The sequence below is a fragment of the Glycine max genome, chromosome 8, assembly GCF_000004515.6.
Source record: "Glycine max cultivar Williams 82 chromosome 8, Glycine_max_v4.0, whole genome shotgun sequence".
Lineage (NCBI taxonomy): Eukaryota > Viridiplantae > Streptophyta > Magnoliopsida > Fabales > Fabaceae > Glycine > Glycine max.
Genome location: NC_038244.2, coordinates 44,353,804 through 44,379,689, shown reverse-complemented (window position 1 = coordinate 44,379,689; position 25,886 = coordinate 44,353,804). Strand labels below are relative to the sequence as shown.

Sequence of the window (25,886 nt, the reverse complement as noted above, 5' to 3'; positions counted from 1 at the left end):
AGAAAAACAGTATATCTATCATACCCGTAAGATAATACTTTTTCACTTGTTAGAGTTTGAAAGCCGATATTTCAGTTTCTTGTTCTTCCGTCCGCTAGCCTTTTTTATCTCAAAAACTAAAATTAATTTACAAAGAGGCTCTTTTTAAGGAATTTTAATTTAGTTGTTATAAATTTAAGTCATTGTTAATTTTGTGACAATTCAAAAAACACAAAAATTTAATCTTTTAAAATTGACCCATTGAAGATGATTAGTGCTCATTATATTGAAAAGGAAAAGCCAAAGTTACCTAAGAACAAGAAAATGTTCACTTTTAAACTATAAAATATAAAAAAGATAGTTTATTACATTTTAAAAGTAATTAGATTACAAAAAACATTTATTGTTTAAAAGGAAATCTTTTACTTTTAAAAATTAAAAGTGAACTTTCCCTATTTTTAGTACTACAGTCATATTCAAACAAAGGCAAAAAACAAAAAAACATTTACATGCGGTAGACAAGTTGACTAAAAATAAATTAAAAATAATGATAGTCATGGCCTCAGAACTCATGATATAAAACAAACTCTGCACAACCTTCCAATCTTGCTTTTGAAATCCTAGTTTTGAAAAATGGGAACCATATGTGTCTGGAAGTTTGAAGAAAAAATGAGAAAGTTAAACCCCAGCAAAAGAATCCACAAACCAAACTACATTATTCAAAGATATAACAAATGTAAGGTAAAAGCAAGGCTATCTGCCATGCCCTTTTTACTACACACGTGGCCATGCAGCCCAAAGGAAGAAGCCATAGGAGAAATTATCTTCAAGTATCGTCTACTTGTGAATGGAATACAAAGCTCGGGAATGTTGTGGTGATGTCCCTGCTCGTACACATTAAAAAGGATATCAGAAAAGACCAGAGAAATACAGGAAAAAAAGATGTTAGTTCATATAATGTTCTATGATCTACACATCTCACTGACCAGAACTCGGTTTAGCATATATGCATCTTTTTTTGGTGAACCTAGGGTATTTTCTAACCGAGTGATAGAGACTTAAGGGGCATGATTATTTGTCAACCATACCACACCATGAGTAACATATATGAATCTAGATATTTAAGTTGATCTCTTTCTGAATTCAAAGTTAGTATTCATCTGCCACTCTTTTCAAAATTTAAATTACTAAAAAGCAAAGTAGTTGTCCTTCAATATGAAGAGATTTTTCTAATTTAGACCTTTCTATCTTTCTTTGTAGCTTAATTTATAGTATACTAATACCAAATAAGCTGCGGTTGGTTTTAGACTTTCCGATGAAGTAGAGACCACATCACATCTCATCCATTTTTTTTTTAAAATAAAGAACAGTTATTTGGTTATCTCCACTTGGGAGAGTACCGCAGAAATTGACTAGAAAAATATTAATTAAAGAATTACTTGAGATATTGAAGGGTCATGTTCTTCAAAAGTGACGGATGGCGCAAAACAAGGTTTCTCCACTCTTCCTTGTCAATCTTGCCATCATGCTTTGTATCTGCTTCCTCGAAGGTCTAAAGAAATCCAAAATTTAATGTTGAAACTATCCATGTGAGTTTTCAAAAAGAGAAAATGAGACTCTTAAGACTCATGTGCACTATTAGAACTTAGAAATGTAAGTTATAGAAAATGGGGTAAAACCTTGTCAATTATACTTTCTATAACATCATCTGATAGGTTCATGCCAGATTCAGCAAGTGTAGCAACTACCATTTGCTTCACCTATTTAGAAAGTCATACAAAAATCAGGCTTGTCTCAAATGAGGAGCAAAAAATTTAGAATTAAATCAAAGATGACTAAGTACCTCTTGCCTTTCAATAAAACCCTGCTGCTTGAGATCATATAGTTGAAAGGAAACTGAAACATGATATCACATGGGTTCAATTTTTGTTTATTTAAAAAGGTTATCAAAGAAAATTAAAGACTTGATTTCAATTGTGCATTGTTATTAAATTTACAGAAAATCTGTATGCTAAAATAATAATTGTAGAAAAAATATTGTACAACATACATTCGATCTTATCATCAATGGGGGCATTAGGATGGAAAACGGAGAGAGCACGAGCAAACTCTTCAAAACCCAGTATCCCATTGTGTTTTGTGTCAAATAAATCAAATACCTAAGTTAGAGAGAAGTTCATATGAGATACCAACCACAAGGAGTAATGTGAATCAATTTTTGAACAAAATATAATATTGAAAAATACGTAAACAGATATAGAACTTGAATATTGCTGAAAATAGAAGGGAATAATATGTGAAAAAAATAAAGAAGAATAATGCTTGCATCTTAAGCTAATGGCTGTAATACCATAGCATGCATTGTGTGCATACACAACTTAGGCAGATAAATTAACTAACTATTTCATATTGTATTAAATCTGTCATCTTTTTAGTTGTACAAACATGCACACACACTCACACTTACTACTTTTTAAAATTATAATCCACTCAAGATACAAAGTTTAACATATTTTTTGCAATTCTCATGTTCAATGAACTATTCAAGCTAGTATATATAAACAAATATGATACTCTAGTAGACAGCATATGAAATTATACATGAACCAATGTGGTTAATGCCCACAAAGGCACAAAATAGCCACATGGCTCAATTTCAATCCAAGACTTGAATAGAAAATAAAGGTAATAATAGATAGTATCTTCAGATGTATAAATCACAACCTGATCAGCAAACAGACTTTCTTTTTTATGACCAATGAAAGAGATTTTCATGCTTCAAGGTAAAGATATTTGCATAAAAAAACAATAAAAAGAAACAAAAGCAATACCCGATCAGCAAACAGACTTTCTTTTTTATTTGTCTTGAACAAAGCCAACTGAAACTCTTCCTGCAAATGATATCTAAAATTGAATGTAACATCTGATAGATTTTTGAAAACTAAACCCTTCAAGAGAAAGTAGATGGCAAAATAGAACAATAGAATTTACAGTACAAAAAATGATAAATAAAACTTAATGAGATATGTATTTTCTTTTCATTGATGAAAAAGGCTCAACTAGTGAAATACAATATGCCCAAAACACAATGTTTTCCAATGACAAAACAGACAAACCTTGTTAATCAACCCATCGTCAATTACAGCACTGCTAATCTTTTTGAAGAGCTCGTAGAGTGCTTCTATTTCACTTACACTGACTGCATATACAAGCAAAATAAATAGCTATCTTTAGCACAAATATTACATATTTATTTCCTAACAACCGTATTAGAGGCAACATAATCCAGCAAAACAAACAAGATAATTGCATTTTCTATGTTGTTGCTTTTCTTTTCTTGTTCATCAACACTAATAAAGTTAACTCAAATACGATGGAATAACACAAGATCTAGGACTTCAAAAGTGCACATTCTCAACCAAAGCACATAGGTTGAAAATCAAAATTAATTTGTGATCGAATTATGTAAGAACAAATGTGACAATCAATGAATCATAAGCATAAATTAAGGTTAAGTGCATACACACTGTCTCTCTAGCAAGAAGTTCAGGATCTTCAAGGCCTCTTGGCTGGTTATATATATCCAGGTCACAACATCGCAATATGGACGCAAATAAAGGCTTAAGTCCTTCTAAGCACTGCAACATGATATCTTTCGCAAATCAGAACACTCCATAACTGTTCCAAGAACAAATCAGTTAGACATTCCATTTAGTTCATCCCTCATAAAGTCATCATAAGCGGGCACAAGGCAACTGAACCTTTTAACCATTTCCAACTCCAGGTGATCAATCCCAAATACCAAGATCTGCAAAATTTGAAAGGCAACAATGGGAAAAAGAAACCTGGCTTCAGAATTGAAACATAATATCCATGCCATTCTGATATTAGAAGGTACTCAAATTGAAAACCAAGCAGCATTACTGGTTCCATATTTCAATCACAAGCAGAATTAATTTGAAACTGGAAGTTACTTATCACTACATAATAAAAGTATCAACAATCAAAGGCAATTGTGCATTGCTTTCTTCCTTTCACTTTGAATGACATGAAATTGTGCATATAAATTCACATTTCAATGATATATGAATGTACACCTATCGAACACTCCTTAAACTCGTTCCAAAATGTTTGGATGTCGAAGTAATTTGCCACATAATTTGAGAAATTAACAAGGATTAAGGAACTCAAGATAGAACCATATATAAAACAACAGCAACAACAACAAAAATAGAAACAACAAACGAGCCTTATTCCACAAGATGGGGTGATGCTACATTGCCCATATCAAAAACCAAATTTTCAATAAATCCATAATCTTTAAATAAATAAATAAAAACACTCACACCACAATTACTGATAATTGATAAACTCGGATCCATGATCCCACATCCATCCTCACATACAAAACCCATCAAAATCGCCTCAGAACAACACCAGATTCAAATTTCAACATCCCCACATCAAAAGAACACGGCTTTTCAAATTTGGTAAGTGATCAGATTCTGAATTCAGGACAATTCACTATTCACATGCACGAAAAAAAACCATCGATCTGCGAACCAGCAACAAAATCAACACATACAAAAAAAAAGGAACAAAATTTACAGAAAACTCAAGAACCCCACATAAAAATACACCATAAAATACGTACTGCAGGCTCATCTAAGATTAAAAAGCAATAAACCGAAGAGGGTAGGGAGGAAAATCAAACCTAGGAGGCAGAAGATCGGACAACAGAAAAAGGGAAAAGAAGGAGGGAAAAAAAAGAGAGAAGTTGTGGGATTTGGAGTAGTGAAGGGTTTGGTTAGAATTTGTAGGAATTTGTGGAAGTTAAATGGATGAATGCGACGAATGTATCTGAAGGTGACCAAAGTGATATGGTCGATGACAGATAGAGTACAACCCACAAGAAACTCTGAGAACATTATATATATATATATATATATATATATATATATATATATATATGCAAATTATAAAGCTGACAATTGCGCCCTGAAAGATAAAAATATAAAATTTAATCCAGTGCGACAAACATAGGTTTTCCTTCCGTCACCGTTGATAAAATTGACTATGTCAGAAGGATAAATTTGTCACAGAAATGATTCCGAACTTGGATTGTGAGTATAGGAACATATTTATTATAATATCTTTTTTTTCTTTTACTTTTTGTCTTTGACTTCACTGACAAATATGTCTTTTAAAACTGAAAATACAAAATCTATGAAAGTATAAAGACAAATATATCTAGACTTTAATGATAAATTGTAACTTATTATTATTATTATTATTATTATTATTATTATGTGTTTGTAATTTATTACTATCCATTTAGTACGTATGCAATATATTTTTGAATTGTCTTTTAATATATATATATATATATATATATATATATATATATATATATATTATTTTGATTTTCTCGTCTAACCTTAATCTTTAATGTTAAAAAAATTTTCTTATATTTTATAATTTTATCAAATTTCTCACTTTTAATTTTTAAAATTATTTTATATCCTAATTTCAACTTAAGTACTCTAATATTTTAGATTGAAATTAATATGTCAACTATTTCGAGTAAAAGAAATACAACGAGCCGCATGACCAAATTTATTTATTTATTCAACTATTTTTTTTAAAAAAGTCTCAAAAAATTTAAACTAGATAAAACTAAAGTGAAATTATAAGTCTTTTTTCTTATAATAAATATATGAAAGAATCCTGTAGATAAACTTTATGTGTTTCCACTCGAGACAACACTTATTATACATAATGAAATGAAAAACAGTTACAAACAAATAAAAAATCCAAATAAATTTAAATAAAAAATATAATATTGTTCAAACGAATACAGAGGTTAACTTAAAAAATAATACAAAGGTTTATCACTTGCACAAAACATAGGGTTGTATTTTTTATTGATTTAGACTGGAGCGGTCTTGCATTCCATTTGACATATTATGGAAGAACACATAATAAAGATTAATAATTAATTGAAGAAACAAAAAATTTTAAGAAATAAAAGACTTTTATTTTTTTAAACATAACTCAATTGATTAAATTTTGTGAGACTTTTTTTAAAAAAAAATAATTGATTAATTTTTTTTTCTAAAATAAATAAATTTGGTCTCGCAGCTGATTGTGTTTTTTTTACTCAAAACTCTCGACATATTATTTTTAATCAAGACATAAGGTTACTTAAGTTGAAATTGAGATATGGAATAAGTTTAAAGATTAAAAATGAGAAATTTAGTAGAAATTTGATAAAATTATAAGATATAAGATAAAGTTTTTTTAAACTATAAAGAAATCAAAAATATATATATTAAAAGGCAATTTAAAAAATATATTACATGAGTACTAAACAAATATGACCACTAAATTATAAACGCATAATAATAATAATAATAATAATAATAATAATTAGTTACAATCTATTATTAACATTCAGATATATTTGTCGCACTTTTATACGTTCGGAGACTAAATTTTGTATTGTCATCTTTCAGGATACATCTGTCAGCGGAGTAAAAAAACGAAAGGTCAAAAAAATATTATGACAAATATGTCTCTATGCTAGCGATTTACGTTGGTCATCATTTCAGTGACAAATTTGTCCTTCTGTATCACGTAGGCGACTTTATTAACGTGACGGACGAAAGTTAACGGTATGATATATTTGTCGCACTTTTTACACTTTCAGAGACTAAATTTTGCATTTTCATCTTTTAGGGACGCATTTGTCAGCGAATTACATATTGAGGGGTAAAAGTGACTATTTACCCTAATAAATATGATGGAAGTTGTTAAAATTTTGAAAAAATAAATTTCATATTATTTTCTAGTTGTTTGTTAAATTATTTTTTCATGTGATTTTATTATGTTTATGACCTCTTTTATTTTAAATATTAGTTTGATCTATAATTTTTATGTGAGTGAATCTAATTATGTTAGATCAAAGCTTGAAACTCTTAATTTTTAGTTTTAATAATTTTGTAGTGCCTAACATGTTTAATAGATGAGACATTTGTATTAAATGTTTTAGACTAGGCATTCTGTGATATAGTTTTAGTTTCTTTTTCATGCTTAGTGACTAATCAAACATGAAGTATTCTTTTTATCTAAGTTTCTTAAGAATTTACTTTTACTTGAAATTTGGCTAGTAACATCGAATTAATCGATTGCCTCATTTGGTGATTGAATGCCCAAATTAGTTTCAAAATAATGAAGGATCTATAGCTTAGAATAATCGATTATCTCATTTGATAATCGATTATCTAACTACTGGAAACAAAAAGAAACTCACTATGTAATTCTAAAATTGATTATCACACTTGATAATTGATTATACAATCAACACAGAAGAAACAAAATTTCACAAGCTGATACAATATTTTTAAAAATAAAATTACAATCTCCGATGTGATTATAATTAAAATAAGTCAAAAACATTTTTGAAGAGGATGAAAAATGAGAAAAGGGAAAAGGAAGTCAGCAACCTAAAGTCACATTTTAAGAGAGAAAAAATATTAATGGGTTTGAATATTAAAATTTAATTAAAATATCTCGATAATATAATTTTTTTATACTTTCGATCAATTACTTTCAATCAATCCTATTTTTTATATTATGTCATTATATGATACTTACTTGAAAAGATATACTTAAAATGGTATCTAGTTAATTGATAATATATAAAGAAATGTTTGACCATCAATATATGTTAAAATTAAACTTTTAATGTTATTATTTAACAAAATTAAAGAAGTATAAAGTATCATAAAATACAATTTATTTTTTGAAAAATCAATGTTAATTAACTCATGTTAATATCAGTTATACAAAAAATTAATATTAACCAATTCATTTTATTCATGAATATGTCTTCACATTTTTATTAGTATTAATTTTATTAAAAGTTGATATTAACTCAGCGAGATTAAATCTATATTTTATAATAGTAAACTACTAGTCTACATCTAACACTAGTACTGAATATGATCGACAACCATAAAGTTTGGTAAACTCTGTCTAAGTTTTTGGCTCCCACAAGTTAACAAAAGAGGGAAGGTCGACCCAACAATCGGGATTTTTAGCAGCAAAGTTAAACCTAAAATTTATAAGTGGAATGCTTTGATTCTTATAAAATTTAAACAATCCCGTTAATTATTGTAGCCAAATCAATCATAAACATAACTATTTAAAACATATTTGAATTTCAATTGAGAGCATTAAAATCATAATTAGCAAAACGTTACATGAGACAAAAATGTTCCCAAATTATGTTTTGGATAACCCAAGGACACACAACCTTATAAAGAGAGCAGTTTGTTCCTAAATATAGGTCTAATCATATATCATATATGTTGCCACAACAATAACCCTCAAATCAAGTTAAATTCATCGTGACTTTGCTAAGAAGGACAATTAATTAATTGCCATGATCAAACAAAGAATCATGTTATATATAGTTGCTCTTGATCGAAATCTATAAAAACACAACATGTGTCATAAGCAGATCCATCATTAGTTGAAGCCCATGCTATGCAATCATTTATGTTAGTGCTTTAAGGGGGGATGGCCCTGATATTGTTAACAATATGATGAGTTGGAAGGATAGAATCAATGTTGGTAAGGTCCCAATGGCCAAATATATCAATAAATATGCTAACTTTTGAGTCATCATTAACACCATGAAGTTGAAGGATAGTATATAATATCCATCAGTCTTTGGAAGTTGGAACCCAATCTTCTTCCATTTCCCACTTTCCATGGAAGAGGTTCCAAAGTCAGACAAATTCCTCTCGAATAATTTGAAGACGGTTTGCACTTTTTTACAAATTAAACTCACTGCCACATCCACATCTATGTTTTCGAACGAACTACCATGCATCCAAGGAGCTTCTCTATTAAATCCCAAAGCTCCTTTCAACATAAAATCCTTGTTCATATCTCTTGATAGGATAAATGCAATTTGAAATAAAGTAAAAAATATGTCTACAAGCATAAGATTTGGATATCCTTCTTAGGCAATGGAGACACAATTGACTTGACGGCCAACAAACTTTACAATATTTTTTTTGAAGACACTAATATTGACTATGCAACTCCTTAGAATGCTGCGAAATTCATTATTCATGAAATTCTTTGAGAGGAGAATGCCCACAACTTGCTTACAATCTGAATGTAAAGCTATTGCTTATGCTTCTTGTGAAGGAGATAGCTCCTCTAAAACAAGTTATTATATTCTAATACATGCAAATTAACAAAATTACTTACTTAATCTTCTAAAAACGAATTGTTCAATTTAAATACGATTAATCCTAATTACTTTACCTTCTAAAGTGAATTACTCACTTTAAAGAAGTTAAATTAAATTTTCACACGCACTTATAGTTTTTTCAACTTTAAATTATTATTATTATTATTATAATGATAATTTCATTATTTTTAAATATAAATTAAATCATACTTTATTTTTATTTATCACAATTACTATTATTTTTAAATTTAAATGAAAATGTACTAATAATTATTAATATACTTTATTATCATCATCTTTGAATTCAAATTAAATCCTAGTTTTTTTTTTAAATTCTAATGAATTATCATTTTATAAAATATTAATTATTGTTAAAATAATAAAACTGTACTATTTTTTGTATTTAAATCAAACTAAATGTTATTTTCTGTATTTTATTTTATTTTGATTTTTGGAAATATATTAAAATAATTTTGTTTTATATAAATAATAAATAGTTTAATATAAAAAGATTGACTAATTAAATTAAAATACTAGGATGTAATCATAATTTCAATTTCTAACATGGAACAATATCTATTCAACCCGTTAAATGATAAATGAATCTCTGCGAAATCCTAAACTATCCAACCAACTACAATGAAATTTATACTCTTTAGTCTTTCCACGTGGCCTTCACTTATCAAGACACGTAACTTCAGAGAAACCCGTATCCGAATCCTGCGACCCGTAACCCATATCCTTACCCGTCTTCATCTTCTTTGTTGGTTTTGGTTTTTCAGAGACTCAAATGCAAAAAACCACTGCAAACCCTAAAAACCAAAGCTCCGTTTTCCACGCAGCGCGCCACAAACCGTTTGTTGAATCGAAATTCGAAGAGCTAAACGAATGGGGAAAAGAAAAGAGCGTCGTCGCCTCGCCGCTATCAGCAACGCCGGTCGCAGAGTCAAACTCGATCTTTTCGCGGAACCCTCTGGTAATCACTACCTTTGCTTGCTTTAACTCTTTTTTTTTTTTTTTGTTTTTGTTTCCTTAAATTATTTTGTTTTGTGATTAGTTTTTCCTATTGTTTGGAATTTGGAAACCTTGATTCTGGCACATATATCTTTGCTGCTTATGGATTTTTTTTGGTGTTGTGAAATTTGTATTATTTTGTTGAAGTTTTGGTTGAGAACGAAAGTAATATGATTTGTATGTGAATTTTTTAATTTGGTAATACGAGATTTTTATCGAATAAATTTCAATGACTCTTATGATCTTATATCCCATATTCTTTTTTCTTTTTTTTTTTTGCTTTCTAGGTTTTTTGTTTTTATAGTTTGTTGAAAATTTTATTGGAAGTCATAGTAATATGATTTGTACGTGAATTTGTTAATTTAGTATTATGGTACTTATCGAATAAAATAATATATTCGTATTGTAATGACTATTATCTCATCGTATTTTTTTTGCTTCCCGGGTCTTTTTCCGCATGTGTTTTTCACATTGTTGTTGAAATTGACGGTGTGTTGTTACATATTATTTTTCTTTTGATGCTTTTGTCTTGGGCAAATAAAAGTTTTGAGTTTTCTCATTTGGACAGAGTTACTTTTCATTGGGGTAGTTTATGCTTTATAGTTTATATCCAAGTATTATGTATGTGTCTTTAAAATAATTGGTGTGTGCAATGCTATGGAATGTGCTAATGACTTGTGGAGCCTGTGCCTAAGACATGTTTTTGGATTGGTGTTTTGAAACTCTATGCTTTTGAGTGTTTGGTGTACTGCACCAGTCATAAAGGATGCTTGGGAATTCTTAATGAAACAAATTACGGAAGTGGTTTTTAATCCATTTTGGTTAATTGTCATGTTTTTAATTTTACACATTTCCAGGAGAGTTGGGTGGCTCCACTCTACAAGGTGATGCTGGAGGAGATACTGATTCTCAACATCGTGATGGGTTACCCAATTCACCCTCTTCTTCAGGTGGGTTCTGTCAGTTTTCTCAAAAGGACTATATTTAGAGGACTTGAGTGCTCAACATTAAATTGGTGGAAATATGGAACTATATATGCAAGACATGTTTTGTTGTATGCCCCAAGAAACTGTTCTCAGACTGTAGGGCTGCTGTGGTCTTGGGAACATTCATTTCAGATGAGGTCGGCCCTGCCACATTGAAATATGAATGACTCCTAATCGTTTTCCTCCCCTTTTGGCTGCATCAAGGGATTACTGAGGTTCAGACGGTAGAAAGTTTTATCGGTTCGTATGTTTCTGGCTTTATTTGCTTAATGGCTTACTGACATTTCCCATCTGTAACAGGTGACTCAGATGATGCAAGCTAAAATGCTTGTGAATCTATTTTTCATCCTTAAGTTGCTTTTTGTCTTTCATGTCAATTGTAGCTCTCTTTTAATTAATAGTTTTTGAATCTTCTTGGCATTCTTTTTTAATATTCTTGATATTGCATGGACAATAATCCAACATTTCTGTAGTTTCTAACATGCTGGCTTCTTGTCTTCAGGTCAACAACCACAGAATCCCCTGCTGTTACTTGGGCAATATAGTGATGATGAAGGGGATGATGGATCAAGCAAAGGGCTTAATGATGCAAATGTGCAAAGCCCCATGCTTAATGAAGAGGTATTCTACTACCTACATTTGTATTCTGTCAAAACTTTGATTTTGTCATGCCAGATATGTATCTGAGCTTCATATTTGTGGTTGGTCTTGTGTGGTGTGTATATTGATATTCTTGATCTTAATAATTTTCCTAGTTGATTCTCTTATGGTGAGGAGGGTATGCCAATACTGGGCCTGGTTCAATGTTAGTATATTGTTTGAATTCCCCTCAGTGTATATTTGATGGATTAAGCATAATATACTTGGGTTATTTGAGAGAGTGAGTCCCTGTCTTCCTGATGACTATAAATTACGAATTTTCGGTCTCTATCATTTGTTAGCAAATTTATAAAGTTTTCTATCGTTGTTCTATTTTATTTTTTAGTTTCCTTTGCTTGATGTCCCTTTTTTTTATGCTGTAATATACTCCCTCCGGTCTTGAATATATGCAACCAAAGCCCCTTATTTTTTGTCTCAAATATAAGCAAATCTCAATTACTTTGCATTATTTAATGTGACTCTCTCCAAAATACCAAAGACTTTTTTTATGCTTGATATCAAGTTCCAATGAAGGATAGTTTAGGAAGTGCGTTTATTTTTAAGTTGGATATGACACAATTTAATGAAGTTAACTAATTTTCTTAATAGGTGTGAAGTGTGCCATTTTTTGCTTATAATCAAGACCGGAGGGAGTAACTATTTTTTTTTTATTAAGGGATTATGATTTGCAACAATTTATGAATACTTCTTTAGATTAGAATCCTGTTTACCATAACTTGTTCCTAATATCATATGATATTCATATTTATCTAGCACTATCTAGAAGTATGAGCTATGTGTACTCATTTTTTGCATTTCATTGCATTATTTGATATATAGGGTATATTCCTGTGCCACTCATGACAATTTTAGGAAATATTGTCTGTGAAATATGTGTATGGTACTTCATTCTACAGAGAATAAGCTACGTTTTTATGTACTATTTATACTTTTTGCTGTTTTATTTTTGTCAGGCTAAGGGTATATTTGATGAAGGATCCAAAGATTTGGACATCAGTGTCCCAGTAGATCTTGTTGCTCAGAATAATGGACAGCAAAATACAATACAAAATTCTACTTCACTTGATGTTGGGTACAGTGAAAGAAATGAAAGTGATGGTGCTGCTGGTAATTTGCAAAATGAAATCGTTTCCAAAGATCAAATATATGTTTCTGAAAGTTTTGATGAACAAGTTCTCACTGATGTTGGTTTGGGATGGAAGATGGTGATGCACGAGGAAAGTCAACGCTATTATTACTGGAACATTGAAACTGGGGAAACTTCATGGGAAGTGCCTCAGGTCCTGGCTCATGAAGATCAGTTGGCTAATGACTCAATACCTCATGCTTCTGTCAATGATAAAACAGAGAGTGCTGCTGTTGGTGATAATTCCAATGTGCACTCGGCTGTGTTGCAGGACACTTCTGCTGCTTTCATAATCGATGGTTCATTGGAAACCACAGTGACTTCTCATAAAGAATTGTATGGTCACAGGTCCCAAATTAATGGAGATAGTGTTGAATGTACAAATCAAAATCAGATTTCTGATGTTAATGGAAATGAATTGACAAGAAATGATGGTCATATGAGTTTATCTGATGAGGGACACCATTCATCTGTTTCCAAGTTTGGTGATGAAGAACAACAGCAATTGGACATTGATTTTCCTTCTAGTCTTGTCAAACAAAGTGAGAGTTTGTTAGAGAGGCTGAAATCACTGAAAAAGTAAGTATCTAACTTTAGCTTCTCTGCATCATTTATTTGCAGTATTTTGTTTGATTATTTGTTTCATAGTTTGAAAATTTTATTTCTTCCCGTTCCAGATTTAACTAACAGAATACTACACAGGTCAAAGGAGAATTTGCTAGGCCAGGACTTCTTGTCAAAGTATATGCTAGAGATTGAGATTAGGCTCTCTGATATTAGGTCTCTTGCATCATATGGATCATCTTTGCTTCCATTCTGGGGGCATTCTGACAGAAAGATAAAATTGCTTGAAAGTTTAATCACCGATGATTTGATGCAAATTGGTAATTCTTCACATGATGAAGTTGAGGATAAACATGTCCCTGTCTCTGAAGAATTGGCTGACCAACTGAATGGCATGGGACATGAGTCAGAGGTAGATAATAATAAGAACGAAGGGAGCCCTCTTACTTCTGATGTTTCTAATGAATCTCAGGATGATGCTTCGGCTGCAGTTCTAAAAGATATCAACAATAAAATTTCTGCCAATGGTCAGCATGTTGCATTGTCTAATTCTCCTGGTAGTCACATGGAAACAGATGTAGAAATTAATTCAAAAGTTGAAGCAATTATTAATCCTCAGGAACCAATTCATAAACATGGGTATAACGTTGGGGAAGATGTTGATATGGATGTGGACATGGAAGTTGAAGATATGAATTCCTCAGGCAATACTACTGTCATCGATGTATCTGTTGCAAAGGATTCCATGCACATAGATCAACTGGTTCAGTTGAATCCACCTGTTGACTACCATTCTGTGTTGCCTGAGGAGGGTGAATTTGTTCCTCCTCCACCAGATGATGAATGGATTCCTCCTCCACCCCCTGATAATGAGCATGTGCCTCCACCACCACCGCCAGACAATGATCAGGTGCCCCCTCCACCTGGTGATCCACTAGCACCTTCTTATAGTGTTCTCCCATCTTACACAGAGACAGGGCAACCCCTTTCTTATGCTCAATATAGTCTATCTTATCCTGGTGTTGCTCCTGAGTATTATGGGCAGGCAGCTGCTGAAGTCCCAAGCAGTAATATCTATGGACAAATTGCTATGCCACCTGCTCATATCTACTATAATAGTGCAATTCCTAACATGTATAGTGAAAATCCTCAAGTTATGATCGATCCAGCTGGCACTGTTGCTTATTATGAGGTTCAAGATGGTACGTTTGTATTGGTAGTTAGTGAATTATTTTCTATTTTTTATTACTGTAAATATTCTTATCTGACTATTAGTTCTTTCAGCATTTTTTTTTTACAAATCAATCTGGTTTTTTAAATTTACCAGGAGCTGTTTCAAAGTCCATTCCCGCTATCAATTTTAATGATTCTGGTGTTGGTGGGGCTGACTGGGCATCTAGTGATGGTCCATCTACCTCATCTAGCATCCATGCACCTGCAACTGTTTCAGTTGACGAAGGTGTCTCATTGCCTCCTGCTACTGCCGAATCTGCTGCAGAAAACAATGCATCGTCATTAGTTCCTAAAGCCCAAACAAAAGGTACAGATGCTGAGCAAGTCTAGTGTTACTGATTGGGTGATCCTGTTTCAAACTTAGCTGGTAAAGTTGAGGTTTTTGGCAACCTAGGGGTTCTTAAACTCATTCTTAGGTTGTTAGGTATTATGTTTCCAGGATTGATCATTTTTACTTACAATTTTGACCTTCTATTTCACCCCCCCAAGAAAAAACCTTTCCCCCGCCTTGTCACAGGCTTATCCTGTCATATTAGTGGTTTATTTGTCAGCATGCCTTTCCATACACTTTCTTTTTAAATTGATTATAATTAGGTTTATTTTATTTTTCAAGTATTTGCATACACTTCCTACTTGCTTTTATTTGTTCATCCATGAAAATTTGAGATGTAATTGTTGACTGCTGTTCATGTCCCTTGTGAGCTACTTAGCTACATGATATAGCTATCCTGTCATTCATGATTACTTACCTTTCCTCTCCTTGTTCTCAGTTGTACGCAATAGGAAGCGAGCAGTTGCAGTTGGATCCTCATTAAAATCTAATAAGAAGGTTTCAAGTTTAGTAGATAAGGCAAGCTTTTTTAAAACAAAAAGTATTTATGTTTTCTTAGTATTTTTTGAATTTCATACCCTGGATTACTTCCTCTTCAACATGAAATTGATCTTAGATGTTTATTATTATTAGTGGAAGGCAGCTAAAGAGGAGTTGCTCGAAGAGGAGGAAGAACCTGATAGTGTGTATGAGGTCTTAGAAAGAAAGCGTCAAAGGGAAATAGAGGTTTGCATGTGGAACTTACCTTCATATAACATTGCAGTCTTCCAAATTTTTGTTTCTCAAATTCCTTTGATTTTAGGAGTGGCATGCCAAGCAAATTGCAAGTGGAGAGGCCAAAGATAATGCTAATTTTCAGCCTCTAGGTGGTGATTGGTATGGGACTCAAGAAACCTATAATTTCACATCCACCCGTTGTCCTGCTTACACACAATAATGTGATTTTGTTTTATTCAGGCGAGAGAAGGTCAAACGCAGGAGAGCACAAGCAGCAAAAGAATCTGTTAGTACACCGCAGGATGCAATTGAGCATAACCAGCAGCAACCTGATCCGAGTGAACACTCAAAGGGTCTCCCAACTAATTGGCAGGTGTGTTTTCAGGGTTCTTTCCTTCCTTTTTATAATTTTTTTAAAACAAGGAAATCTAATGTAGTGTATTAGTTTGTGAAATGCTGCTACGTCTGCTGTTGATAATTTTAAGCAAAAAATTTATTAGGGTAAAAATTGATTCCAGGAGGATGGGTTGAAAGCATTTTTGAATGCAAAATTTATATTTCTTCTTTAACAGAGTTAACTTGGTGTTATCACTTTTTTTAATGTTCCTTTGGTAAACCTGTAACCATTTTTGCTTGTACCCTTCAGAGTATCTTTTTATTTTCTCAATACTAGTCAAATTAAACAGTGCTGTGTTGTATGCAACAAGGTGGTAGGTGTTGAATGTTTAGTTTACAGCAGTTCGAGAGTACTCAGATTCGATATATGCTCATACGTGTTCTGAAACTATGAAATTGGTTCATAAATTAATTTCAATTTTTACTTGGCTTTCAGGCTTACTGGGACGATAGCACAAAGCAGATTTATTATGGTAACACTGTAACGTCGGAGACAACATGGACTAAGCCAACAAGATGAGCAGTGATCATGCACGGACAGCTACACGGGCTAACAATAAAGGGTTTTGATGTTATGGAGTTTTAATTAGTCTCCTGAGGGCTTACTAGAAAACCATGATGCTTTTGTTTGATTTCTTCCTGCCTTTTTGGTTTTATTGCGACCACGCATTTTTTCTGTTTGGAGGGGGGAAGAGGGGTCAGGATAGCACCATGGTAATTAGTTATTCTGGACAAATTTTTGTGTATAATAATCCGAAGGAAAGGATTTTAATAACAGAAGAATGCATATAAGACCTAGTCACTAATGAGATTGAGTAGTATTGAAATCTCATGTAAGAACTGGTCCGGATGACCCTTGGAATAGGACATCATAAAAACCAGTGAACTGGTCAGAACTGGTGGTTCACCGTTTGCAGCAGTTCCTAAAAAAAAAATCTTTGCAAATTTCTAAAACAATGTCCTCCACCCACCTAATCGTGCCCTTTTATTACTTATGGTTATGAACATCTACAATGTGATATAATGAGTTGTTTAAAGTTGAGTTTGCTTAACAAATTTTTAATTTTTTTTCATTGGAATAGATAACCTAACAATGCGTTTGTAAGTGAGTTTCTTACATATGCAACGTTGATTAACAATTTCTTACCAATAAAAAATATTTTTCCAGCCTAGAATCAACATAAAAGGGAGGGAAATTAATATTACTGCCTATAAACCATTCTTCAGAGCTTAGAATGAAAAGGAAAAAAAGAAGTCAAACATTCCTTATCAAAATAGAACTCTGAATCAGAAGTTTTTGGTGTCCAAAATTAAAGCTAGATTAAACTTGGAACCCTAAAAAAATTACTCTGTTCTATTATGCATAATGAACTTCGTGACAACATTCACTTAAGTCTCAAATAAATACATCAAATATAGGTTGGAGAGACGAACCAGATTTTGTGTCAGAGAGCTTGGGAAGACTCGATCTGTGCCAAAGAGAGACTGAAAAGACTTGGACATGAAGGATGAACTTAGTGACCATTTGTATTGTATTGTAGTCTTGAATGTGTAGATGTGATGAGGAGAGAAGAAATGTGAAATGTAATAGGTAATGTGATGTTAAATTAATGAAAAATAAAAAGAAAAAAAGAAATGAAAGTTATAAGAAATAAAATTCTATAAAATCATTATTGAAAAATATTATATATATATATTGTGTATATTTTTAATTTATGAAATGACCTTAATTCGTTAACATTGAATAGCAGATATAGAAAAAAATATAATAAAAGATGTTATATATATATGTTATTTGTTTATTGTAATAATATCAATATGTAAAATCATGCCTAACTTTTTATATAATAATTAATAATGTTTACATTTTCTAATACTTAAATATAAAAAAAAAACATTATCTATTATTTTTTCCCTAACTCATAAGGGTCAGAGTAAAAGGGCACTTGATCAATCTTCTATATTCAGTCATGAATAATAGACTTGAGAGTTCCGGAAAATTTTAAAATGAAGAGTGAAAACAACAAACTCTTTTCAATATAATGCATATTTATTTTAATTTATTTTGACAAATAATTACTTATTTTCTATCTTCATGAATTTGTTATAATAATAAGCAACATTCCAAAATGGACTAATTATTCGATAACTAGAACTTATTAAAAACCATGAAATAAAAGTGATACCTAAATTTCACGAGTCTCGATAAGTTTAAGTCAATAATAAAAGGCATATTTGAAAAAACTATATTAAAGATCATATTAACATGTGTTTCTTAGAATTATAATCAACGTTAAGCAAACCAGTTAAAGAGCAAGCTTTAAGCAATTAAGCCCACCTCACTCGTGACAATTGTTTTGTTCGTTCAAACATTTTTTACGTGTATCCTAAATCAAATGAGCTTCATACAATTGTCACGAAATAATATTCAACTAAGATTAACCAGGTAAAGAGTATTTCCTAGTGTATGCTATCACAGTGCTCCTCTCAAGAAAAGGTAACAGATGAAAACTCCATCTAAGTATCATGCTAATTTGTACCATCCAAGTCAAAAAGCATAACTACTATACCGATGTAATTTGATACTAATTATCACGGTATTTCCTTCCATACTAAAGTTTCAAGTGGGATTTAATTTGTAACATACAAAATTCTGCGCATTACATGATCATAAGCAAGCACAGAACCTCAGTTGACCAATGTAATCTACGGTATGCATATATAAGAGAGGAAATCAACAAATAAAGCAGAAAAAATACTCCAAGCAAAAGCATGCATCTGTGGTGGCCAATGCTTTCACCTTCTTCGGTCATCCCTGTATGTGTCATCAGTTTCCTTATCCTTTAAGAAGCCAAGAAAAGCAAGAAACCCAAAAAAGAAGAATCCACCAGACCAGTTGCCTCCGCCTCCACCTCCTCCACCACCGCCATCATCATCATCACGAGGTGGAAATCCAGTTCCACCATCGTCAAGTTGTGGCGACTTCTCCTTGCCTGACAATTGAATTAAACCATGATGGACAATCTAGAACATGCTTTGGAAGAGTAAGAGTCTATTAGTAACAAATAACATTTGCTTGTTTCATGATATTTTCCTGTGAGTAACACAAAGCAAAACGGAGTTAACTTTATTTTGTAGGACTACTGTTCGGTTTTCCATGTTTGGGAGCAGGCTACTTCTTTTAGAAGGGACAATAGGACCTTGATTATTTGTTAAAAATACACAAATCATTCTGACAAATGGAACACAGGAAAATTGCAACAAGGAGAGAAATGCCCTGACTAAATTAACAAAGCAATAATGTTGGTCATCAGCAATTACCAGGAACATGAGTAATTGTAGGAGCCTGGCGAGTAACGGTTTGGGTTTGCTCTGCACCACATCTTGCATTCTGCGTATTTCAGAGGAGATTAGTAAAGGGAAAATCAACAAAGTATTTTCTTTCTTTATTATTATTATTTAGAACATGTGTGTGTTCAAATACAAAATTTCAACACAATAGGTAAAAAATTTCAAATACATGGTATAAATATGGGGAAAATAATAGCATGAAAAATGTCTGCAAGGTAAATGACCACAATAGGAGAAATTAAGTTAAGCTTAGAAAGTTTTAGACAGAAAACACAGATAACACATCAAAACATATAAATCTTGGATGCACATTAATGTTTTATATTTAATGTCTTAAAGTAGCATACCACAAGTCAAAATCAATATACAATGTGAATTTTTCTAGTCATTTATTTCATGTCCTAAATAGCCATTGAAAACAATTTTCCTCTAATGAAGTTTTCCCTAAGTGGTTAGACTATATGTGGCTTTAGGTGAGAACAAAATAAACAAGATCTATGTGAAAAATATATTCAAAGTTAGGGAGCTGATAGACTACTGGAAGGTGACGAAAGCATCTGAGAGTAAAGAATATTACCAAAGCTGCAGCACATATTATAGTTGCTGTGTGAGTAGAATGAGCTCTTCTGCCAAATGGAAACTGTGTACCACTCAGAGGTATTGAATTATTAGTTGTCAGTAATCGTCTTGGAAAGCTCAATGTGGAAACAACATTCTGTTCAATGTGGTGGCCACCTCTTCTCACTGTTTACAAAAATACAATCACTTTACTATCATCACGAAATTTAGAAAATTGAATTATCTTTTCAAGCATTTAGGAGAGTGCAAGGACTTTGGATCAATCCCACCTTTAGCAGGAAGAAATGGAACAGAATTGGGGAATGGAGAGGGTTACATTACTTACTGCAACCCATACCAATAGAGAAGAAAATGTATATCAAAGCATTTTTCATCTAGAACTGTGTATAAAAGCAGTTGTTTTACACAGATGTGCACAATGAGACAACCTAAACCTTCACTTCAAACTGAATCCCATCCATTGTGCAATCAACGAATTAGATACAATTTTTACACATAAGTGGATGTGTTAAAAACATGAGTTTTCAAAAGTGGATATGTTGATGCTTGGAACATAAAGCAAATCAACAATGCATCCATTTTGTTTCCAGACAACTGTAATTTCCCCAACTGTTTATCCTATATCTAAGTATAAATTGAAATGCAACATACAAAAGTCAGAAATTATCATTACCTGGTGGTAATACGGGCAAAGATGCAACTGCACTAGTAGCCAACATTGATAACCAGAGAGGAAGAAAACTGACATGAAAACGAAATCTCACTTCAGAAAAAAAAAAGTTGGAAGTATAACTGAAGAAAATAAAAAATAATATCATCAACCAATATCAAAAGGCGGCAAAAATTGTACAACAGAGGGTATAGAGAAAAAACAACTCCCAATCAAGGATTGTTACACCTAAGAGTCCAACAAACTTCCAAGATTGTAAAAGACCAAAAAACAGCAAAACAAAAAAGAGCCAAGACTAGACTCTCAGCATATATTATATATAGTTTTATATTTGCAATGAAAATAAAGTTTAAACATTCCATGGTCAGAGTTCAGACTACTGAGTACTGATTGCTTATCAATGGGGGAATCCAGTCATGCAGTTATCATGAGCAGAAGATCGAAGGTAAGCCCCATTGTAACCCATTGATATAATTTTATAGTTAAGTGATGATTAGATTGCCAACAGACTCTATTGTGCAATGCAAATAAGAAATTAATTTGTCATCTACTTCTACTTTTCACAGTTCATCTTTGATCATATAAAAAACATTCTCCAGCACTCTCTACCCACGTTGTTTAACATGTGAATTTTCATAGGAGGGCAGACACAATCGACAAAGAGCCCTAACAAGAGAAAATCAGAAATTTCTTAAGAAGAATACATTCCTTGTCTAATTCATTGGAACAAAAATTGCTTTACATTAGTCTCAACTTCTAATTCAGTATGCCATGCATCACACAAACGTGATGTGAATGCTCCGTCTAGCATACAAACACCTTACACCGCCATTCAAAAATATGTACCTTTGCCAAATAATTAAATGAATTTGACATATCCAAGTGTTGTCAACTTGTCATTCATCAAACTCATTAAAAGACAAAGCAACACATCATTGGAAAATAATGAAAAATTTCTTTAGCTTCGTAGTGCATCAAAATAAAAACCTTATATCACACTACAAGCTCTAATAATGTATCCACACAGAATTGGCCGCACAGAATTGGCTTCAGCATATTTGAAATTCTTATCCTATGGCACAAGTGCCAAACTCCTTACACCTATTTCTACAATCTCTCTAAAATTCAAATTTTCTGCATACACAACATCTTCCAACAAAAGTAAAGAAAAAAATCATGCATCTAAAGACAAATACAAAACCAAAAACTGCACCTTTTTCAATTTGTTAACGAGAAAAAAAAAAAAGAAAAAAAACAGCTTCTACTTAAACTGAACCAGGTATTCTTTACGACGCAACAAACCAAGCACTCAGCAACAAAGGGTGGCCAGAAAGACTATTAAAATTGAACCTTTACGGTGATATAGCAGAAAGGAACAAAACATGGTACCGTATCACGTGGAGCCGTCGATGTCTTTCGAATTCGCGAGCTTTCCGAACGAGAAAGTGTGGAGGTATTGAGGAATTGGATTTCAATTGGAAGCTCCGAGGGAGAAAAGGAAACCCTAATGGAACAGAGGAAGAAGACGATAGAGAGAAGAGAAGAACCAAATTGGTTCGAATTCACAAGAAACCTTCCAAATTTCAACCACATCTTTATTTAATATTTTATAATTATTATTAAATTTTTTTTATTGGATTATCATTATCATGCGTACTCACCCCTTTAAGCCCTAAACCATAATACTAAACTTTGTATATAATTTTTTTTATCTAAATATATTTATAGTCCAGGTCATGTATTTGTTTTATGATTTTGGTATATATAAAATTTTATTTTACAATCTATTACAATTCACTGGTAGCATGACACTCATCTATTGAAGAATTTATCTATTTATAATTTTATTTTGTTTTAAATTAGTAATTGAGTATAGGAATATTAATAAATAAATTATATCAATATATTTAGTTTTATATTTAGTATGCATAAAAAATAGAATATCTTATAATTAACCCTCATGAAAGAATTTATTATTCTTATTATTATTGGGATCTGAATTTATAAAAATAATATACGTATATATATAATGATAAAAAAAAACACATGTATGTATGTAAAGGAGGGGATCTCTTTAATTAAAAATACAATTAATTACTTAATTAATTTTCTCAATTTAATATAATTATATTGAATATGCTACTAAATTTTTTAAAAATGAATTCTATTAATATGCATATATTTTCTTATATATAAATATTAAATAAAAATTAATAATTTAATTAAACGCGTGGATCGTACGAATTTAAAATCTAATTTGAATTGAATAATTTCATTGCATGATTGTTTGGTCCATCGTATGCCCTTTTTAACTAGTTCATACATTTTTATTTGTGACTCGTTCTTTGTTACATGAAGTTATCTGCATTATTTTTGTTTATTCATAGGTTTTAAGAAGATCAAAAACATAATTATTTTACAACACTTTACACCTGCTTGTTTTACTTGGAAACACTAATACTGCCATCATTGAGAGATAGGAGGAAATATAACTCGTGTCATTTATATAGCACAGATATGTTTTCCAGCAGCATAACTAATCTGATTTCAGGATACTATCAAGTTAAAGTCAGCTTAATTAAGCCAAAATAATTATCAATAGTAGTTTCTCTCTCGTAATACTTATTGTTTTCTATGTAGCTAATTACTTTCAAAACTTTTAATTAACCAATCAATATGAATATATTAATAAAACATAGTTGATGATGACTGAGATCGACTATAGCACACATGTGAGGCTTTGTCACTATACTACTACTCTAAATCAAGATCTGAGCAGACTATGCAGGTTCTGATTGAAATGGTCCACATAAGAGTTTTCTAGCCCTTTACTGAACAAGAACTTCCTCCATTTAGCATGATTGGTTCTCACCATTTGACCCACTTCACTATCACTGTCCATCACAGCTCTCAATACCTTGCACACAGCTTCCCTAGTAAACAGTCCATCTTCACTTTTCTCAACCTCCACTCCCACTTTCAAGTCTCCACTCATTATTCTTGCATTGATAAATTGATCTCCTGCATGGGGCAACAGTACCAATTGACACTCATTTACCATAGCCTCTGTTAATGACCCAGACCCACAATGAGTCACAAAGCAACCCACAGATGGGTGACTCAAGATCAATAGCTGCTGAACCCAATCCCCATGTACCACCCCTCTTCCCTTTGTTCTCTCATTAAACCCTTCAGGCAAAGCTGATTCTATTGCTTCAGCTCCAATAGGGGGTTTTAATGCAGCCAGGAAAGGCATTCCTGTGAGTTCAAAACCCAACAAAAGTTCCTTAAATTGATCACTCTTCAAAAAGCATTCACTTCCAAAGGCACAGAAAATCACTGTTTTGGGCTTGAAACTTCCCAGCCAAGTCACCCATTTTTCTTCCAGCTTCGACCTTAACGGTGTGTCCGGCAAAACCGGTCCTGCCAAAAACACTTGCTTTCTCATTTGTCTTTCAAGATAATCACAATAGGGCCCTTCCATTTCTCTGCAGGTTTTGAAAACCACGGCGTGGCAGCTGGCAAAAGAGATCAATTGGCGCTCCACAAATGAAATCCCCCCATTGCCGTAGTTCTTTACAGCAGCAGTGGCTAACTCTCTTGCTTCGTGAGGGTGTAGCCTTATGGTTGATGAAGGTGGAAAGCTTGGTGGAGGGTTTATGAGATCAGCTTCTGTTAATGAATTCTTCTCAAGGAGAAGTTTTCTTTCAGGGCTTATAAGATACCCTACAGTGGCAGGGCTTATTGTGCAGTAATGCAAAGCCTTGATGCCTAACTTGCATGCCAATGCAGGTAACCAATGTGTGAAGTCAAAAAAGACCATGTGGGGTTTAAGATGTTTCAGACAAGTTTCAATAACAGGCTCAGTGAGGTCCATTGCGGTCATGAGAAGGGAGTGCTTTGAGTAATTGGGGAGGTCTGAAGTAGTCTCGGAGCCGAGAGGGAGGCCGTCGACGTGCGGAACGGTGATCGGAACAAAGAAGATGAGATGTGGGTGGAGATTGAAATGGCTCAATCTGGGGATGGTGTTTTTGGGCATGAGGAATGAAATCTTGTGGCCACGTTCGGCAAGTTTGTTGGAGATGTGAAGGAATGATGTAAGATGGCCTAGGGCAAACCATGGATACATTGCAACATGAAATAAGCTGGTGTTGCTACTCATCATCATGCTTGATCAAAATGGAACTGAACTAAGGCTATGCAAATTAGTTAAACGACCTCATATGGAATTTACCATAGTGTGATTATACTCCTGCTAAGTTATGCAAAAAAAAAGGAGCTCATATGGTGTGGATTGAATTATTAATTCTTTGGAAATTGAGATGAGAATGATCTAATTAACTTCACGCCCTTTGTCATTCTAGACAAATCCAATGGTTTGGAAAGTCATGAAATACATGAGTTCTTCTCTCTCTCGGGCTTTTTTTTTTCCATTCCCAAAAAGGAGTTGTTTTGATATTTGTTCTTTCTGATATTCTTACTTTTGTTCTTAAATATAAGATGAAAAAAATATTTTTTTTAAATATTAAGAAAATTTCAATTAATTATGTCTGTTATTATTTCTAAAAATGCTTGGTAGTACGTGGTTATGTATTCTAAAAGATAGCTTTGACAGTGAAGAAGAGAAGTGATTATTTCTCTAAAAGTAATCTTTACTAATTGTGCTATTCCTTTTACTCAAAATTAAAGTCTTACTATTAGTTAAGTATAAGGCAAATATTTTTTTTTTTGTATTATTATTATGAAGGCAGACAACCTTATCATCAATATAATATTGTGCTCATCTTTCCAAAAGTTTTTACATATAGATGTTTCTACAATTTGTCTAACTGATCATTGTCATTTTTGAATTGTGAGTAGCAGATGCTCCGTGCATGATTATTGTGAATGTGTAGTAGATCGAAATTTTAATATGCAAGATTCTTACATTTGTAATTTATTCAAAATTGTGTAAAATAATAAAATATTAAAAGGATTAAGTCATCTTCAATTCTAAAAAAAAAAACAAACCA

The 25,886-nt window shown here is 32.2% G+C and overlaps 4 protein-coding genes across 7 annotated transcripts; 1 reads left to right on the top strand and 3 right to left on the bottom strand.

Moving 5' to 3' along the window:
• Positions 1–529: 529 nt before the first annotated feature.
• LOC100820101 (calcineurin B-like protein 3-like) lies at positions 530–4,916 on the bottom strand. Of its 2 annotated transcripts, XM_006584565.3 has the most exons (10): positions 4,694–4,916; positions 3,741–3,787; positions 3,503–3,657; positions 3,096–3,178; positions 2,811–2,870; positions 2,030–2,138; positions 1,823–1,875; positions 1,659–1,739; positions 1,419–1,531; positions 557–863 (listed from the first exon to the last, which is right to left on the bottom strand). In XM_006584565.3, exons 3-10 carry the CDS (start codon positions 3,624–3,626, stop codon positions 806–808), a joined length of 681 nt encoding a protein of 226 aa, XP_006584628.1. In that variant the 5' UTR covers positions 3,627–3,657; positions 3,741–3,787; positions 4,694–4,916; the 3' UTR covers positions 557–805. The 2 variants fall into 2 exon arrangements, with proteins under 2 accessions (NP_001240939.1, XP_006584628.1); NM_001254010.2 differs by having other exon boundaries at positions 530–863; positions 3,503–3,787; positions 4,694–4,831.
• Positions 4,917–10,016: 5,100 nt separating this feature from the next.
• On the top strand, positions 10,017–17,049 carry LOC100791890 (uncharacterized). 3 transcript variants are annotated; one of them, XM_006586091.3, is made up of 11 exons: positions 10,017–10,223; positions 11,119–11,211; positions 11,750–11,868; positions 12,861–13,612; positions 13,736–14,799; positions 14,925–15,137; positions 15,601–15,680; positions 15,795–15,887; positions 15,964–16,037; positions 16,119–16,251; positions 16,711–17,049. In XM_006586091.3, the coding sequence occupies exons 1-11, from the start codon at positions 10,136–10,138 to the stop codon at positions 16,792–16,794; spliced, it is 2,793 nt and encodes a 930-aa protein (XP_006586154.1). In that variant the 5' UTR covers positions 10,017–10,135; the 3' UTR covers positions 16,795–17,049. The 3 variants fall into 3 exon arrangements, with proteins under 3 accessions (XP_006586154.1, XP_006586156.1, XP_006586155.1); XM_006586093.3 differs by lacking the exon at positions 10,017–10,223 and having other exon boundaries at positions 11,120–11,462; XM_006586092.3 differs by lacking the exon at positions 10,017–10,223 and having other exon boundaries at positions 11,120–11,487.
• Positions 17,050–18,965: 1,916 nt separating this feature from the next.
• On the bottom strand, positions 18,966–22,404 carry LOC100306022 (uncharacterized). Its single transcript, NM_001249468.2, has 5 exons — positions 22,264–22,404; positions 20,878–20,945; positions 20,203–20,369; positions 19,596–19,665; positions 18,966–19,267 (listed from the first exon to the last, which is right to left on the bottom strand). The coding sequence occupies exons 2-5, from the start codon at positions 20,921–20,923 to the stop codon at positions 19,071–19,073; spliced, it is 480 nt and encodes a 159-aa protein (NP_001236397.1). The 5' UTR covers positions 20,924–20,945; positions 22,264–22,404; the 3' UTR covers positions 18,966–19,070.
• Positions 22,405–23,638: 1,234 nt separating this feature from the next.
• LOC100791363 (cyanidin 3-O-galactoside 2''-O-xylosyltransferase FGGT1) lies at positions 23,639–25,046 on the bottom strand. Its single transcript, XM_003530762.4, has one exon. It carries the CDS (start codon positions 25,040–25,042, stop codon positions 23,639–23,641), a length of 1,404 nt encoding a protein of 467 aa, XP_003530810.2. The 5' UTR covers positions 25,043–25,046.
• Between the last annotated feature and the right edge of the window lie 840 nt (positions 25,047–25,886).

What these genes read in the sequence shown, in the direction of transcription:
- LOC100820101 (XM_006584565.3), bottom strand. Translation starts at nt 3,626, where the DNA reads ATGTTGCAGTGCTTAGAAGGACTTAAGCCTTTATTTGCGTCCATATTG. An exon ending in ACGATGGGTTGATTAACAAG is followed by an intron (nt 2,871 to 3,095) that starts GTTTGTCTGTTT and finishes TATCATTTGCAG; the next exon opens with GAAGAGTTTCAGTTGGCTTT. An exon ending in CATTGATGATAAGATCGAAT is followed by an intron (nt 1,876 to 2,029) that starts GTATGTTGTACA and finishes ATCATGTTTCAG; the next exon opens with TTTCCTTTCAACTATATGAT.
- LOC100791363 (XM_003530762.4), bottom strand. Translation starts at nt 25,042, where the DNA reads ATGATGATGAGTAGCAACACCAGCTTATTTCATGTTGCAATGTATCCA.
- LOC100791890 (XM_006586091.3), top strand. Translation starts at nt 10,136, where the DNA reads ATGGGGAAAAGAAAAGAGCGTCGTCGCCTCGCCGCTATCAGCAACGCC. An exon ending in AGGCTGAAATCACTGAAAAA is followed by an intron (nt 13,613 to 13,735) that starts GTAAGTATCTAA and finishes AATACTACACAG; the next exon opens with GTCAAAGGAGAATTTGCTAG. An exon ending in AGCGTCAAAGGGAAATAGAG is followed by an intron (nt 15,888 to 15,963) that starts GTTTGCATGTGG and finishes CTTTGATTTTAG; the next exon opens with GAGTGGCATGCCAAGCAAAT.
- LOC100306022 (NM_001249468.2), bottom strand. Translation starts at nt 20,923, where the DNA reads ATGTTGGCTACTAGTGCAGTTGCATCTTTGCCCGTATTACCACCAG. An exon ending in TTTGCCCGTATTACCACCAG is followed by an intron (nt 20,370 to 20,877) that starts GTAATGATAATT and finishes TTTTGTAAACAG; the next exon opens with TGAGAAGAGGTGGCCACCAC. An exon ending in TAATATGTGCTGCAGCTTTG is followed by an intron (nt 19,666 to 20,202) that starts GTAATATTCTTT and finishes TGAAATACGCAG; the next exon opens with AATGCAAGATGTGGTGCAGA.